This window comes from Sitophilus oryzae, unplaced genomic scaffold (assembly GCF_002938485.1).
Source record: "Sitophilus oryzae breed Bouriz unplaced genomic scaffold, Soryzae_2.0 scaffold_1576_pilon_pilon, whole genome shotgun sequence".
In the NCBI taxonomy this organism is placed as follows: Eukaryota; Metazoa; Arthropoda; class Insecta; order Coleoptera; family Curculionidae; genus Sitophilus; species Sitophilus oryzae.
This window is the reverse complement of record NW_022146254.1, coordinates 17754420-17774167: the sequence shown is the minus strand read 5'-3', so window position 1 is coordinate 17774167 and position 19748 is coordinate 17754420. Positions and strand designations below refer to the sequence as shown.

General features: G+C 31.7%; 1 protein-coding gene across 1 annotated transcript in view; it reads left to right on the top strand.

Moving 5' to 3' along the window:
- LOC115879316 (glutamate receptor ionotropic, kainate 2) overlaps positions 1–19748 on the top strand; it is a 344372-nt gene that overhangs the window by 122972 nt on the left and 201652 nt on the right. Inside the window, exon 4 of the mRNA XM_030896084.1 lies at positions 17167–17351. Within this exon, the coding sequence (XP_030751944.1) occupies positions 17167–17351 (185 nt within the window). The remainder of the gene's footprint in view (positions 1–17166; positions 17352–19748) is intronic.

Here is a 19748-nt window from a genome sequence, read left to right as displayed (position 1 = left end):
GAAAAAACTCTTAAATACGTATATTTTATTTTGTTGTTTTACATATTTTAAGATTTTTTAAAAATTTATAAAGGGTGTTTCATAAAATATGACCATTGAGTAATCACGATTCTTCTTAAACTGCTTGACGTTTAAAGCTGATTTTTGGCGAACGGATTGACTGTGGGGTGTAGAGGTTCGATAAGGAGGGGTTTCTCGATTGTTTTTTCTCATGCTGACATAAATGTGAGAAAATTTGAGAAAAAAACCAAACCATCACCATTACAAATGATTAATTCGACGCGAACGAAGTCGCGGGTACACGCTAATAAAAATATTTCTTGCCTTGAGCTGCTCATATAGACATTAATTCCACACTGTGTTCGTCATAATGTGGATCAACCTGCTCTTTTTTGGTTTCGGAGCCCTACTCCATCATCAGGTGAGCTTAGGTCGATTCCGCAAAATGACGTATTTTCACTTAGTCAAATTTAAAGTGTTATATTTTTGTTATTTTTAGCCCAATTTTCATGAATTTTTAGCAAGCTATATAAAGATAAAAAAATTGCAACTAAAAATAGGAGTCGACGTGTCCGAGATTTACAATTCTACCCTTTCTATTTTTTTAGAAGTGCTTAGAGCACAATTTAATATGTATGGAAAAATATACTACTCATTTTAAAGCACAAAGATATTGAGCTTAAAAAAGAGCACTTCAAATATTAGCATTTTAAGCCGCAAGCCTCGAACCATTTGTGAAAAATTAGGCGAAATAATCTTATTAAATTCGCCACTGTGACGGATACCATGAGCCACAGAACAGAGGCAAATAATTAAAGGGGAAATTTACCCAAATTGCCGGCGGGATCTCACTAATTATCCTGTGTACCATACGGCTTACAATAATATTAATGTTTAATAAAGTCCCTGCACGGGGACTGACCGTGCCAGGCCGGACACTACGACCCGCAATTAGAAGCACTAGGATATTAGTTCTGTCAATTAATTGCTGTCCATATTTGGGAAAGTGTACAAAAAGTTTGCATGTACAATGTACATGTTTGAGAAATTATTTCTTTTATAATTCTGTTTTTCCTTTACCTAATTTATTATAATTATTAATTTGTTATTATTTTATATTTTATTTTTTTTATATTTTTGTATTATTATTTTATATTTTATTATATTGTTAGTATTAATTGGACACATTGGATTTGCCGCTAGTCAAGCTTATGTTGTCTTTAGTGAAATAAAATCTCTATGATGACTCCTCGTTGAAAAATTGGTAGTTCTAAATTAATTGAAAAAATATCATGTAATAATGATGCATTTAAATGGGGTGATTCACGACGATGGTACGTCAGACGATTATGGAAACCCGATGATAGAATTTTTTGGAAAATTTGGTCTTTTATATAAAGTTCCATCTATATAAAATATTTTTAGCGTTACAATGTGGCCACATCATTGCAAACGTGGTAGCATCTTTCTTATTGTAAATATAACACCCAGTATATTATTACATTTTTGAAAACTATTTTTATCTCTCCAAAAAAATCCTTTATGGGTATTTCGCCACTGCACTGCAAGAAAATCTACAAATAAAATAGTTATTTTTATAATCACTTCTGCATTCAACCTAAACGGACACTGCTTGTCAGAAGTTATGTTTACAGTTATACAAATTTGCCTAACAAAGAAAAAAATGCTTAACGTTTCGGAAGGTTTGTCTCTTTCCGTCGTCGGAAGCAAAAAAAAAATACAAAGAATAGAAAAAACTATTTAAAATATTTAAATTCCACTATTCGAGAACACTTTACTTTTTTAAAACAGATACGTCTACAAGAAAACGTTGACGTTCTGTTAAAATGACATTATATCAACTTAAAACTGAACAATTTCTACCTGATAACAATTACTTAATAAGGTAAAACCAAAAAGCCCCAAACTTTCTGTATGATTATTTTTAAAGTTTACGTATGTTATGTTCTTTAAAATAAAAAAAAAACAAAAATTAAATAACGCCAAAATTATAATGAAAGAAGCGATAAATCCCTAAAAGAAAAATAAAAGAGGCTTTTTTAATCCAATCTAATAAAAATAAATGTATTGTTCATGCATCTGTAGATGTTAGTAATGTATGGCAATCGCTTCTTTGATTTTAAAGAACATAACATAAATAAACATAACATACGTAAAATTTAAAAATAATCATACAGAAAGTTTGGGGCTTTTTGGTTTTACCTTATTTGTTATTTATACTTTTTGGTTTTACGTAATTGTTATCAGGTAGTAATTGTTAATTTTGAAGTTTAACTTGATATAATGTCATTTTAACAAAACGTCAACGGTTTCTTGTAGACGTATCTGTTTTAAAAAAGTAAAGTGTTCTCGATTAGTTGAATTTAAATATTTTAAATAGTTTTTTTCTTTATTCTTTGTATTTTTTTTGCTGCCGACGACGGAAAGAGATAAACTTTCCGAAACGCTAAGCATTTTTTTCATTGTTAAGAAAATTTGTATAAAACTGTAAACATAACTTATGACAAGCAGTGTCCGTTTTGGGTTTAACGCAGAAGTGTTTACAAAAAATAACTATTTTATTTTGTAGATTTTCTTGCAGTGCAGTGGCGAAATACCCATAAAGGATTTTTTTGGAGAGATGAATCCGCCACATAGGTATAGACATTTATTACTATTTTTATATCTCATAATTTTTCTATTATACTGCTTCGAGCTAATAAATAAAATATGTGTAAAATTGACAAACACATTTGGATAAGCATTAGTAAAATCATGAATTGATCTTTTTAAAAGTTGAAATTTGGGTTATAAGATAATGAAAGAGGATATATTTCAGCTTTCTAAATATACTGATTGGATATTACACAGGGAGTGCAACAATGTTATTTATTTTCGTTTCTCAAACCCTTGTTATTTTAAATTCAACCCTATGTATCTTACTTAGAAACATGAAAACACTAATAAAATAGTTTTTAATAATTTACCTCTTAATAGCCTATGTCTAAACCTTCGAGTTTCTTAAGTAGACCTATTTAAAAATTAATAATTCTATTACTATAGTCTTATTTCAAAAATTTCGTTACCATGACAATTTTATAAATCTAGCAAATAAAGTCTAATTGATAGTTATAATTACTGTATTTTAAGGAACTCTTTAATGTTTTAAATACATTTTCTGTAAAATCAAATGGGGAAAACTTATTCATCATTTTTAAAATTTACATGGGATTTTCTATGTTCAGGTAGACACACAACAGTTTTCAGCAATTTATCATCGATGTGGTTTTTGTTATATTTATATTGCTACACGGTTTTACGTACATTGTGGACGTATTTTTTCAGATCGATTTCATTTTTACATACAACATAATAATAAATGTGAATAATATTTTGTTCGAATTTTTACGGAAATAGTAAATTTAAAACAATGGTCTTATAAATTTAAAACAATGGTGTTGTGGTTTAAACAATGTTAAAAAAGAATGATTCGATAGATACATATTATAAAAATAGATAAAAAATAACAATTTTTGACCCAGGTACTTGAATTAGAACTAAGGACCTTGATAAATACACTTATAAAAATATATCTGTATAGGGTTTTCTGCAATTTATAACTTTTTAAGTTGTTAGGAATTATGAAAATCTAATTTGAATTTTCTGTGCTCTAGAAATTGTTGTGCTGTTAAATATGCAAAAATATATGTTAATATAAAAACTTATATAAGTTCAAAACAGTTTATATAAGTTTAAACGGTAAAGGAAAATATAGTACCAAAAAATAATTAAGTTGGAAGACCTTATTTATATATCAGAAATCTAGCTTTACATTTGAATCAAGTGAGTAATATTTGTTAAAAGTGAATTATTTTTGTATAAGAAGATAATGATCAATATTCGCTAATGAGACGAGATAAGGAAAATAGAGCTTCCAAAAAAATATGGTAGGGAAATAAAAATAAACATTCGAATTTATACAGAACTACTTAATTAACAAATTACAGTTAGATAAAATTCTAGAAATAGCCTCAAAGTTTATAATATCTTTCTCGCGCATAAACAGAACCTCCATTGTCCCATTTCCAAGTAGGAACAACTTAGGCAAATTATAAAACAGTTTATAGTTTAAAATATAGCTAGAATTTATTGCTGCCCACCAAGAACTGAACTGGCCAACTTTAGAATAAAATGACAATTGTTCTCCAATGAGAATTATATTTTTTGTGGCTGCTAACAATATCCGCTACACCAACGATACTGTCTTATTCGACTGACTAAAAAGATAGGAGAACACACATACAAAACTTATGATAACATACCGAAATCCAGATATGTTTAAAAAATTTAATATAATATTTAACAGAAGGCCCATAGAAAGAGTATATAAATTTAAGTACTTGGACAACTGGCATTCTTGAGGTTTCGAAGAGTACTTGTCTATTCAAAAAAGTAATCTGTGTACTTCGCCATTTGCACTGTAAGAAAATCTTCAAAATAAAACAGTTATTAATTGTAAAACAGCTGCGTTAATCCAATGGAGACCAACTTGTCAGCAGTGGGTTACTAATAAAACAAATTTGCCTAACTGACAAAAAATGCCTAACGTTTCAGGAAGCTCTTTCCGTTGTTGGAAGCAAAAAACAATACAAGGAACAAAGAAAAAAAACTATTTAAAATATCTAAATACATTTATTTAAGAACGCTTTATTTTTTTTACAAATTTTAACTCCGACACAGAAGTATAGACTGCCAGGTTAAGAACTACATGTGGTGGGTTCTCCTGTATGGTATGGAAGGTTGAGGAGAACTATCTGAAAAACCAAACGAAAAAATATCTTAGTTGAGGAATATCGGAGATAATATTACTTTGAATAATCATGAATAAAGCTCTTGATGTTTTGGAAATAAAAGTTTTGGTACATTAACGCTGCGCTGATTGACTGTTAATAATTGAGAACAATACAATTTTTATCTAATATAATTATTTTCAAATAATATTAAACCAGTATGCATCAGATAAGAAATTAGTAATCATCAATATAATAAAATAGATAAGAAAAAAAAGAATAATAAGTGATTTGAGAAATTTAAAATAAATTCTTTAAAAAATATGAAATATTTTACCGCAATGTTATTAAGGAATCTTCTCTGCATTATTCTGCTTTACTTCAGACTTTGCAAATACATATTCGAGCGTACTCTAAATTATGAGTTGGCTCAAGCGTGCTTTTAAATCCTTAGGAGCTTTAGTGCTGATTAACCGAATCTAATAAATATCTCGACTGCAGATTACCACCTGTGGAAAAATCGATATCCGGTGATTTACCGCCGTTGGCTTTTGTATCTTCTTTCGCATTTCATTATAAGTTTATCGTTTAAGAATGAATTAGTAGAGTGTTTAATCATTTGAAAGAAGGCTTTCAACAAATTTGCATTACAAATAAGTGACTTTTTAATAACCTAAGGGATATATTTAGGGTGTATTCCGTTGCTTACCTTGATTCTGATTTTATGTCCCGTTTCTATCGGTTTCCTGAAAGTTTTGTTATTACGGAACACGGTTCCTGAAAAATTCGGTTATAACTGTCACCAAACTAACCAGCGCGAGAAGGCTGGTTTTTCTGGTTTTGTTTGTCATTCAATGTCATTTATGTGACATAAATCAAGCAAATATTGGAAGTTCGAGTGAAATAATTCTCATTTAATTTCTATAATTTGTAATAATATTTTGCATTTACATCCAAAAGCTATGGAGGTAGGCAGCAAAGGTAAATAAATTTCATTAACGGAGTCAGGAACATTTAAAGAAAACATGAAAAATAAGACAACAAGTAATCGTGAATGTTTTGTAAGCTATAAAGATATAAATATTGATTAGATTTGTTTATTTATTATTGACCTGTTTTAATATTGGACCTGCAAATCTTCACTTGAGCTGTCTAACGTGTTTAACAGTTTATTAATAAAGTACTTTTCAATATTAAACTTCATTGAAAAGAAGAAGCAAACGTAACAGCAGAGAATAGGTACATTAAAAATGCATAAAAAATACATTTTATAATAGATGTATTGAAATTTAGAAAACGTCAACATTTGACATTTCCAGTATTTTACCAAACCGTTCCGTATCGAACCGATGTTTTTCAGGAACCGCTCTTTACCGTAGTTTACCGGTTTGGTTCGCCCGCTTTTGCAACGAAATACAGCCTTAAGGCCTTTTGAGGAGTTAGAAAGGGTTAGGTTGAGGAGTTAGTAAGTAATAACGGTACGGAAATTTGAAAAACTATGAAATGGATTAACCATTTTAGAACAAGCAAACATTTTTTATGAAGAATGCATTTTTCTAAAAATGTAAATAATAAAAAAGTTTTTTTTCTTGTAAAGACAATCCGGAGACATACTCTATGTCGAATAAAAGAAAAGTTGTTCATAACCTAGCAAGTTACGAATCACCTTTCTTTGATTCGAAATTTGGAACCTCTATTCCACTTTAATCTAAATTGTTAAACATAAACGGAACATGCTGTGTGCAATTGAATTTCATTATTGAAGCATTCATTCGAATATCGTCCCACGTGGCTGTCTGCTAATGCAACAGCAAAATTAAAGCTGTATGTTAATTTGGCTGATGAATTTACCATTAGCGGTTTACCGTAAACTGTAATTTGCTAAGCTTGCTGTGGGTTTTTAATAGACTGGTCCGATACGTTGCTTTGTGCATTTATATCGAGCTTTATTATACTATGAAATTATTGCGTTAAATACGATACTCTGACATTGAATTGAGTACAATTAATATATTATAATTGAAGGGCCCAGGGGAAAAACTTGATAAGCGCCAATTTTTTAATTGTAGGATTTTACAATATTACAGTAGGTCTAATTGGGCGCTAGAAAATGTATAAACTCTGCAGGGAAATAAGTTGTTAAGTCCTATGATATATGCTTAGTAAAAATATAGAATACAAGGAAGGAACCTGATAACCATCAGCCGTCCAGTGCTCGCCTGAAAAATTAGAAAAATGGCGCTTATCATATTTTCTCTTGAACCTTTCAATTAAAACCAAAATTCCATTTTATATTCTAAAAAAATATACCTATATTCGGTAGTCTTCTACAAAGAATTTTATATATTTAAGCAGCTAAATTACCGTCGGGGATAAAGACAATTGACAAAAAAGACCGCCGTTAAGGACTGTTTAGATTATCGGATAACTTGTTTGGGCAAACCATTTGTTGGATGCGAAATAAGCTAGCAATAAACACTAAACTTGTTTATGACCTAATAGAAATGCAAAAATAAAGGTTATGTTTTCATTTCGAAATGAGTCCATCAAAATGGACGGACACAAAGCAGTAATGATTTGGCGGTAGGTGGAACCTAAAGGTATGGTAAAGTTTAGTTTAAAATAGCTTTAGCAAACAAAACACGCTTTAATCAAAGCTGAAAGCGTGTTTAATTGCTTTGGTTTCACTCTTGTTCTTTTATTTGTTTTTCTATATTTGATTACTGCGCATCTGCTTGCTATGCGCAACCTAACCAAAACGAAGCGAGCAAAATAATATATAAATTTATATATTATAAAACTATATAAGAATTCTTACCATTTAACTTCTGATGTAGAAATTTATATCCACACTGTGTTTGTCATAATGTGGATCAACTTGCTCTCACTACCAGTTTCGGAGCCCTACTCCATCATCAGGTGAGCTTGGGTCGATTCCAAAAAATGACAAACACAGCGCCGAGTACCTAATACCGACTCGTCGGAAAATAGCGGTAAGATATTAAGTCCCGGACGGGATATAGAGGCTTGCGTGCAATGGTAGTACTTTCGTACCACCGAGGCGCAACTATCGATAGTAAAAAGATGGTAATGGTATTCTGCGCTGTGTTTGTCATTTTGTGGAATCGAGCTAAGCTCACCTGATGATGGTGTAGGGCTCCGAAATCCTTATGAGAGCAGGTTGATCCACATTATCACAAACACAGTGTGGATATAAATTTCTATATAAGCAGTTAAATGGCAAGAGTTCTTATATAATTTTATTATATACCTATACCGGAAGAAATTTGTTTCCCAATCTTCTTAAGTGACTGACATACTGATTAATCACGATCTTGTTCAAACCACTCAACGTAAGAAGCTCAATTTTAGCATACAGGTTGACTCTGGGGTGTAGAGGTTCGATAAGAAGGGATTTTTCGAAATTCCAGTTCCAAGAGGGTGAAACCACCCCTCAAATATTACAATATTTTTATTATAAAATTATAAAACGCTTAAACACGTATATTTTATTTTGTTTTTTTACATATATTAAGATTTTTTATAAATGTATACAGGGTGTTTCGAAAAATCTGGTCATTGATTAATCACGATCCTGCTTAAAGCTCTTGACGTAAAAAGCTGATTTTTGGAAAACAGATTCACTTTAGGGTGTAGAGGTTCGATAAGAAGGGATTTTTTGAAACTCGAATTCTAAGGGGGTGAAACTATCCCTCAAATATTAAAATATTTTTTATTTAAAAACCGGTGAGTTTTTCGGAAAAACTCTTAAATATTAAATTAATTTTTTATTTTGTTGTTTTACACATTTTAAGATTTTTTAAAATTTATACAAGGTGTTTCATAAAATATGACCATTGAATAATCACGATTCTGCTTACACTGCTTGACGTTTAAAGCTGATTTTTGGCAAACGGATTGACTGTGGGGTGTAGAGGTTTGATAAGGAGGGGTTTCTCGAATCTCAAATTCCAAGAGGGTGAAAACGCCCCTCAAATATTACAATATTTGTTATTTAAAAAACGGTTAGTCTTTCGGGAAAACGCTTGGACAAACATAATTTATTTGTTTTTTACATATTTTGAAATTTTTTAAAAAATCATACAGGGTGTTCCAAAAAGTCTGGTAATTTCTTAACCACGATTCTGCTTAAACTGCTTGACGTAAAAAGCTTATTTTTGGCAAACGGAATTTTCGAAAGTCAAATTCCAACGAGATGAAACTACCCCTCAAATATTACCAAGTTATATAATAATATCGCCATATTGTTTTTTCTCATGCTGACATAAATGTGAGAAAATTTTATCCAGTTTGTATGTTAATGGAAATTCTTGCTTTGCTTTATCATCACCATTACAAATGATTAATTCGACGCGAACGAAGTCGCTGGTAGACGCTAGTTTATATATAATATATGAATATAGATATGTATTTCCACAAATTTGCTGCCAGTTTCTAAAATATTAATTTTGCAATTTTTTAATATGATTTTAGACCACTTTAAAAGATAGGCGATTAAAAATACAATATATATTGTAAAATAAAACAGTAGTAATTATCTACTGTTTCTGAGCAGAATAGCTAGAAATATTTCTATAAATGTCATATTCTATCAGACGTAAGGTTTCGACCAGAACTTATTCTAAAACCGTGCTGTTAAAAGTCGATTTGTAGCGCTCTCGAAGCTTGAAATATAAATCACGCTACCTTCTATGAACTCTAGCTTTTAGTAGTGAATAAATCACACAAACGACGAGTAGTACGTCCAGAGTTATTTATAATATCATTACTTATAGGACAATTACCTTTATCATATTTTATTTACCTTCTCGTTATATTCTTGATAAAGAGGTCTTTAAAGTGAGACTTAAGAGAGGTTTAAGACTAACTTATTTTTACAATTGAAGGTGTTTTGATTAATTTAGTTATTCAATTGCTTTTATTAACTAGTTTATTCATACTTTCTTACAAAACATTCTTATAAACAAAAGTACATTAAATTTAAAAAAAAATCAGGGTGGCGCACCTCATTCGCCTCGGTTGATTATACGAAAACGGAAAGATGTAGAAACATAATATTTTATGGGTATGTGTGAGGAGGCAATGTGCACAATTTAAAATTATTTTGAAATATACAGGATGTTCCAGAACTAATATACGTACTAAAGTTATATTTTTTCTTATGGAACACCCGGTACTTAATTTTTGGATTCTTTGGCCCAAAAAAAGGCATTTATTATAAGGGTTAAATATGTTTAAAATCTTTGTTTATTGAGATATTTAAACATATTTAAATTTGCATGTTAAAATAGAATAGATTATTAACACCCTGAATTTAAAGGTAAAGAAATAAACGTTATTGAAAAATGGTATTGCTTCCTTAAATTTATACAAGGGCATCAAAAATTGTTGATCTATTTTAAATATTTATTTTGCATAAAAACTTCATCATTTCATATGATGATGATTTCATACATCACCCTGTATTTTTTAAAATAAATCTAAGCAGATTGAAATGCTCTTTTAAACGATATTAGGGTTTCCTATACCTATCTAGCTCAGATTTTGAATAAAGAGCAATTATCCAATAAAATGGGAACCAAGGAGGCTAGTGTCTAGTGACAGTTAGTAGCTATTTTCAAAATCGAAATTAGTTTATGGACTTATTTAAATTGATACCAGTTTACTTTTATTTAATTTACCCCTACAATAGTTTAATAAATAATATTTATTAAATATGTATTTATTATTCTATCAAGAAGAACGGAGAAGTAGTTTTTTTTATTTATTTTACGATGATTTGTAGATGTATGGATTTTCTATAAAAGAGCCAATTACGGCAAATTCATTCCAACGACAGGTTTTTGCCTGGTTTTTTATAAACCACACTACCAGATCTGAGAAATAGGTCAAGTAATTTTTCAAAGGAACGCTTATCAGGAAAATTTCTATTTGGATATCTTTGAGCATAAGCTCTTGAGGCCAAGAAATAATTTTCCTCACAAAATAAAATCACTAGTAACATATCCATTCGTTGCACCAGCAGATAATGCTTTGTTTTTCTTCATAAAATAATGAATACTTTCTTATTAAACTATTGTAGGTAAATCTAAATAAACTGTTATAAATTATAAATAATAACGTCCATAAACTAATGTCGCCTTTGAAAATAGTTACTAACTGTCACTAGAAAATTGCCATGGCGACACCAGCCATCTGGATTGCAATCTTATTTAAAAATCGCTTTTTATTTAAAATCTGAGCTAGAAGGTAGAGGAAACCTTAATATAGTTTAAAAGGGCATTCGAATCTGCTTCGGTTTGTTTTAAAAACTACAGGTTATTGGTTTGGTTTGGTTTGGTTTGTTTGGTTTGGTTACAGGTTATTGCATTTGAAATAACGAAATTTATATATAAAATATATCCTTAAAACAGATCAGCAATTTTTGATACCCCTGTATGGAAGCAATACCAATTTTCAATAAAGTTTATTTCTTTTCCTTTAGGCTTCATTTAGAACCTCGAAATCAGTGGAATGAATTAGTAGTTTCAATTAGCTGTAGAAGTTTGTTTACCTAATTTTAATGTAAGCATTCAGAACGTCATAAGTAGTGGTAGTAATTTTCAATTAGTGGAAGAAGTTAACAAACTTTTGACTATTCCACTAACTATACTTCAAAATTTGCGAGGAATGTCATTTTGGCCTTTGATTATCACCCGTCAAGAAAAATTTTGGTTAGAAATAAAAAGTTTATTGTTTTATAAGCTAAATATTATGCTTTCTCTATGGATACAACAGACTACCGCAAGCTGTTGCTAGGATACTTTATTAATTTTAATTGTCTTTTTTAGACATTGTGATCGGAAACTAAAAAGTATAAAGTATAATTGAAACTACTAATTTATTCCACTAATTGAGAGGTTCTGAACGAAGCTTCAAACTCAGCACAAGAATTAATTCTGAAAAGTAACGTACAGGGTGTTAATAATATATTCTATTATAGCATGCAAATTTAAATATTTTTAAATATCTCAATAACCAAAGAATTTAAACATATTTAACCCTTTTAATAAATGTTTTTTTTGGGCCCAAGAATCCAAAAATAAAATAAAATACCTAATCTTCTATTTGACGATCATGGAAATCCCATTATCAATGGCGAAAAAATCGTTCAATTTAATGGGTCTTTGTAGCGTTGTGACTCGGGAACTATGTAAGCTAGGAGGCTGAAACTCGGAATGAAAAAGTACCATCTTTTTAAGAATTTTGATATACATTATCAATGAATCAAATCAAAAAATCGTCAGATTTAAATGATTTTTTTATGTCGATAAATTGAACCAAAGCTTACTTGACCCTGTACGACACGTTTTTACTTACGTCAAGTTACTTACGTCTACCATCAAAAAGTTTTGACGTAAGAAACGTCAAAAGTTGATGTTTTACAGCGACCAAATTTGATGGGTAGGCTATGTAAGCGACGGTGCACACGGTCCCACCGTGTAAAGTTGTATACGACGCCGACGTTTCGTTTACATCTTCTTTAGGGTGGGACTAAGGCATTTGGTATTGAAGAAAAATGTGGGTCGATTTCGGCATAATATGGGACGGGCTACAGGCCGACGCCCTTATATAATTAAGAAAACCCCTGATGATTTCGTCCATTTAAAGGCATCGATTCGAAATATTCGAGTATAATATACTTATTATACCCGAATGGAGTCCTCACTTCAAAGATGCGCACACAAATTTTTATATTAAAAACTTACTAAAAATCAAATGAATACTCTCTGTTAATTAAACTCATTACCTTTAAATTTTACGTACACTTTATTAAGGTAGCATAAAGCTTTTCTTATACAGCTTTGTCGCCCTCTTTTAATATTAATCCCTTAATACGCGAGACGTCTCCATCCGGGATATACCCCAGCTACATCCACTTACCCCCACCAGAAACGTCGCGGCGTAAGTGTGTTCCTCATTACTCGATGCATAAGTAATTAGTTTACTTTCGCTCCATCACCTTAAGGGTTATTGACTGTAAACTCGACGGAGCATGAAGACGAACCGCAACCGAGATGAAAGATGTCTTGTGGCCGAACTTAAAGACAGTGGTGGTTCGTTGGGTGTGCTATAATTTAAATTAATAATTGTTAGATATCAAAGAATTCATGTCGAATATTTTTAGTAGTCAATATACAGAGTGTCCCAAATTCGGGCCTCATAACTAGGATCTCGAAAACTAGAAGAGATATGAGATCGGTTAAAAGGAGACAAAGTTGCACTTAATTGCTAATAATAATAATAGCTCCCGTATACAGACCGGACCACCGTAGTAGTAACATAGGCAGAACCGGACGAATTAGCGTATACCCGTCCGCCGGATAAAAAGCAGGCGAAAAAATGCCATAAAATAAAAATAGGTAGATATGTGATAAGAATGTTTCAGAATTTGTATTTATTCGTGTTTTAATAGCCAAAACGAATACATAGATTCTCGCGACAGTTCTCGTGTAAAATTTATTTTTTAAGTAAAATAATGGATGTTTACGAAGTTTGTGAGAAAATTCAAATTGTAAAATGGTATTTCCAAAATAGGTCTTATCGGGATATACAAACAATTTTTCCACAAACTTTTGTAGACAAGCCAATTCCATCTTTACCTACTGTATCAAGAGTTATTAATAATTTTGAAACACATGGGTGCGTGTTCCCACAAAAACACAAAAAGCCTGATGTGTTGATTAATGAAGAACAGGAGTTAAAGCAAGTGTTGATTTGTGCTACCGCGAATCAAAATCCCACGTTTTCAAGTAATCAAATTGCTGAGGTGGTTGTCCTGCCCACAATGCCCGTATTGTTCACGAATATTTGAACAATACTTTTCCCAACCGTTTAATTAGTGGATATGGAACTATTTTGTGGCCCGTTAGATCACCAGATCTTTCTCTCAATGACTTATTTTTGTGGGATTATGTAAAATCCAAAGTGTATGGTCATAATAAGGCTAATAATCTGGATGAGCTTCAAGTAAAAATACGAGAGGCTTTCCAAACTATTAGCCCTAATATGTTAGCCAATGTCAGACGGGGATTTTTCGACCGCCTAGGCTTCTGTCTAGCACAAGAAGATGGTGTTTTTGAACACTTGTTATAACTTTTTTTTTATTTAGAGTAATATTTTAGTTTTTTTGGGTTTAGAAAATTTATTTATTTTTAGTTTTGGCTTGTAAACACACTCAAATAATAAATATTTAAGTATTTTCATTTTAAATGTTACCTTAAGTTTCTCGATGGTTTGTTTTTTGGTTCATCTCATTAGCTTTATTTTTGTTGGAAATATTCGGTTTTAAAGAAGGCACTAACATTTTTTCGTAATTTTTACATTAGACCATGCCTTTGTTTTTGGGCCTAGTCAACACATCTAGTAAGTTCAATGACTTATTTTTGTGGGGTTATGTAAAATCCAAAGTGTATGGTCATAATAGGGCTAATAATCTGGATGAGCTTCAAGTAAAAATACGAGAGGCTTTCCAAACTATTAGCCCTAATATGTTAGCCAATGTCAGACGGGGATTTTACGACCGCCTAGGCTTCTGTCTAGCACAAGAAGATGGTCTTTTTGAACACTTGTTATAACTTTTTTTTTATTTAGAATAATATTTTAGTTTTTTGGGGGTTTAGAAAATTTATATATTTTTAGTTTTGGCTTGTAAACACACTCAAATAATAAATATTTAAGTATTTTTATTTTAAATGTTACCTTAAGTGAAGGTAAACACTTAAAATGAAAATAATAAATACTCGGCACTCCTCTAGTCGTATTCCTAGTCTGTCATGACCGACCCGTCCAAGCACAACTGCAACTACGTACTGCCTGACCAGCCGACTAGCCGGCAGTGAATCTCGAGTACGAACGCAAAACGGGTAAACGTAAATTCGTCCGGCAACTTGCTATGTTACTAGTAGCCTGGTCTTCTCTGTATAGCGTTTAACGCCTTGGAAGTAGCAAGGTACAGCTTGCCATACCAGAACCGTTCGGTATACAAGGAAGGTAATGTGGCTAGCACTACGCTTCAACCGCCTATTATTACCTCAGGATTATGAATCCCAAGTATTCATTTAAGACTGAATCGACCTAGGTACCCAAACTATTTCAATTTTTAATAAAAATAGTCGGCTGGTGCAATGCCGGGTGTGGGATTCGAACCCACTACCTTGAGATTGGTAGCCAGAGCCTGTACCTAGTTTAAAAGTTTTGAATACTTAAAAAAAAAATTAAAAAATTGTATGTGCACTATGTGTGCATATTTGAAGTGAAAGCTCTTCTTACTTCCGTCTGTCTTTCTGTCCGTCTGTCCGTCTGTCCATCTGTCCGTCTGATGACTCCATTCTTGTACCTCTATCCACGAGCCGAGTTAAGTTCCAATCGACCCATAATTAAGAAAAATCCTGATGATTTCGTCCATTTAGAGGCATCGGTTCGAAACATCGAGGGCGTCATCCCGTCCCCAATTATGCCAAACTTGACCTACATTTTTCTTCAATATCAAATCCTTAGTCCCACCCTGATAAAGATGTAAACAAAACGTCGTATCCAAATTTGCAGGGTGGAACTGGGTGTACCGTCGCTCACTTAGCCTACCCACTAAATTTAGTGGCAATCGGACGACATCAACTTTTGACGTTTCTTACGTCAAAACTAACTGTCACAGTGACACATGCCGTACACGGTTAAGTTGGCCTTGGTCCAATCTATCGACATATCAAATTTTATTTAAATCGGACGATATTTTCATTTGATTCATTGATGATGGGGTTTCGTAGTGCACGTAACGTCGTCGAAACATCATGAAAAGATGGGGCTCTTCGAGCTTAAACAATATTTATACATATGGCATAATATAACGCTTGCTGGGGTTATTAATATTTGCTGGTATAAATATATATCTTGCCAAAAACTTTTTATTTATATTTTTGAGTCATCTAAAGATACAGAAAAATGGAGATATCTATCGTTTGTATAAAGGAAATTTTATTGCGTTTATTTTTTAGACTGTTTGATTTTTTAGAGACTTTTTCTATTAATGTAATTTTTGTAGAATTAAAATAGTATATTGTTTTATCAGGTATAAAAATGACACTTTTTGTAACGAGGCTGTGGCTCCACGTTTGACGGAGGAGCGTTAGAGTCCGTGATACAGTCGAGGCACAAAAAGTAATTCTTACTTCGAATAGAACATGCTATTTTTTTCAAACGCTACAAATAATTTGAAACGTTCGAAATACTCTTAATATACCTTGTATGTAATTATATAACGAAAGACTATGGTTACGCTCGTTGAATTTGATACTTTATGTCAGTTTAATAACATATTTTCGTACTTTTATGCTTAGGAGTAAAAGTGCTTTACTTTTATGCCTACAACAACACATCAAAATTAATTAAATCGAAAAGTCAATAACGGTTGGTTTGAAATACGTTGGGTCTATTTTGATTTTTGTTTAGAATTGAAAAATGAAGTGAAATATGCAATAATGTACGGGGGTTCCATTTGAAAAAATTAAACTTTGATCTGCCACGACTTTATGACCGACCCTGTATACTGAACTTTATTATTCGCTAATAGACATTTAAAAGCTCTATAACTTTTATATTTAACCTTTTGCGTTACCTCGTATATTTTACCTAATAATCGACCGTTTCCGTACATATCAGCAATCCTCTATTACAATATATTTCTAGATTTGAATATCATATTTTTAGATGTTTAGTATAATGTTCAGTATGTCACTGATTTACAGTGGACATCAGTTATTACAAATAAGCTATAAGCGTAAGCGACACGAGCTGTCAATTGTGGAAGATGGCAGAGTTCCAAACCAAATTTATTTAAAACATAATTTTCTGTACAATTATTTTCCGTCAATTCTTCTTATATGTTAATAGATATTATTTTACTTCAAACAAAGTCGAATCAAACAAATACGAGATTATTAAAATCGGACCAACCGTTCTTGTATCGTAAAAGTGTAAAAAATGGTGTAAATCCAGATTTTGACTTGGTTATTTAGATTGCGTTGGTCACTTAAGTACAGTTAAATAAATTTGATATCAAAAATGTAAATTTGTATAACAATACTAGAAAATTAAATATAAAAAGAAATGACAATAACATTATGAATATTTTAAATAAAGAATAATATATAAATATTTCTTAAAAAGTTTAATTCTTATATTGTATTTCCCCAGATGACAGTATAAAATTCTTTAATATCCCTTGTACCCGAAAAAAACACACACTAACCCAATAAATCCGTCACCGTCTGACAGCCGACACAAAACCGACCTTTACGACAGTCTTTTTCTTTTGCAGTTTGTCATCTTTTGAGGACGGGCGTGGCCGCCATTTTCGGTCCCCAATCGCCCCACACCGCCAGCCACGTGCAGTCGATTTGCGACACCATGGAGATCCCCCACTTGGAGACACGCTGGGACTATCGCCTGAAGCGCGAGAGCTGTCTGGTGAATTTGTATCCCCATCCGACCACTTTGTCGAAGGTAAGTGAGGGTTATTGGATATCTGTTGTTTAATATGCGAATATCTATATTAATGTCTGGCCACGGAGCGATCAGCAATGAATGAAATGGTTGGTAATACTGTGTAAGAAGATTTAGGGGTAGTGATTGGTACTGATGCTAAAACAAATTGTCGATAGAGAAATGTTAGTAAATTATATAAATTTTTTGGCTTTTCTTTTTCCTATTAAAAATTAGCAAATTTTGATCTTCTTATTTGTGAAATCAACCTTTTTTTCATGTCAAATATTACTATATGTAATGATGTATGATGATGGTAATGAAAAATTTTTCATTACAAAAATAGTGTTGAACATGGAAAAAAGATTTAACATAATCATAGCTTATTTTCATCCTGGCGCACAGGAGTCATTTTTTTAGGAATTAATAAATCGAAAAAATAATGTATCAAAAAAAAAACAATGATTGATGTTGCAGTCTAAGAGTTAGCAACGTTTTCGAGAAAGTCTTTTAAGATGTCTGACTCTTTGATATATCTTTACTAAGCTCTCTGGAACAGCATGCGGCCCGTCTGGCTGCCGATACCCGTTGCGCTCACTACTGCGCATCGGAAGAAGATCCTATATATTTTATTTAATTTAGTCTATAAATTCTAGTAGTGAATATAAATCGAACATGTCTCCATAGCGCAGTGCGTAGAGTTTCCGACTACGAACCGAGGATTCAGAGTTCGAATCCGGGTCAGGGCAAAGACTTTTTTATTTTATTTTCGTTTATATTCTGACAATGAAGTATTAACCCATACAGCACATCAAATCACATTTACGATGTGTTTACATTATTAGATGTAGACACAAGGTGACACAATTCCCCCGATGTAAATATGCTACGTTTACACATTGTAGTTCAACACGTATGCACAAAGGTTAAACGTCCGCCTCACACAATGTAGCCACAGTATAGCATTTACGTATACACAAAGTAAGGGATACACAGTGTGCCGTAGGATACACAGTGCGTGTGTATTACGTTTAAACTATGTTTACACATTGCAGTTGTGACTACCGCGTGTATACGTATGTATTTTGCTTCGTATATACATCTTGTGCTAGATAAAACTACTTCTTATGAACGAATTTAGGAAATAATACAAGTTTTGATGTATAATTTTTCGTTCTTTTTAAGAAATATTTATTCAATAATACCAATTATATCTTTTTAGAACGAAAATTAGGAAGGCAAAACTTTGTATTTTCCAAAAGTATCTCGATCGTAAGTTCAAGAGAAGTAGCCTTAAAATTGTTCCATTTTTGTTTTGTATTGAATGTACCATTTTTCTTCCATAAAATGCATTAAGTGGTTAAAAAATAAAATTCCTATATTTCTTTATATCATGGAACGCAATAGCGCAAATAACACAATAATAATAATTATTTACACTGCAGAAACCAGAAGTAAGAAAACACCATAAAAGAACAGAATTGGTATCAAAATGTATTAAAAATATAAGTACCTAGTATAACAACACACTAAAATGGTAAACACTGGTATATCGTCACGATTTGGTGGACCTCGTTTAGTTATTTTTTTCTCCTCTTTTCCCTCCAAGCAGTTGGTTTATTAGCATATTCATTCATCGAGCACTCTGTTGGACTTTGTTGTATTTTATTTCCAGATTAACAATCTCACCCTTAAATTTTATATGAAACTGATTATTGAATATTAAACATATCTGTATATTGATCCATCAATAACTTACCGAATATTAGTGTAAGAAGTTCTTTGAAGTGTTTAAATCTTTCTTTCTGCGGTCCATTTAGATTTTTATTATTTCCAAATTAAAAAAAAATTATATTGCAGAACTAACTCAGCTAACCTCTTCATCATTATACGAGAATATTTGGAGTTTTCATTCATTGGAGTCAAAATTTGGTAAATTGGGTATCGAGTAAGGGAAGAGTCGCTGCTATAATATTAATAATACTCTTAGGAAGGTGTAACAAGGTAATTAAAAACTTGTACTTACCTTAAAATCTCTTTTAAACTACACACAAACAGAACATTTATATAGAGCTTCCGAATGATAAAACAATAATGGCTGCTAACATATACCACTCCTAGAAATGAGAAAGGAGAGAGGCCACATAAGATACACTTGGTCGGTGTATCTACGCTGAGGCTATCCGCGCATGCGCCCACCTTCATTTCATGCTAGAATGTAGACACAACAGTACACTATTACAAAGTGTCTATATAGATATTTATATTATGTGTATACGTCACATTTTTACAAGGTGTGTACTATAGGCACAACTATGATACGAAGTATCACACATACATATGACTTATACATTGTATGTCTCATATACCGACGTCAGATTTCATCATTTTAATAATTATTTGTTACGTTACAAAAAA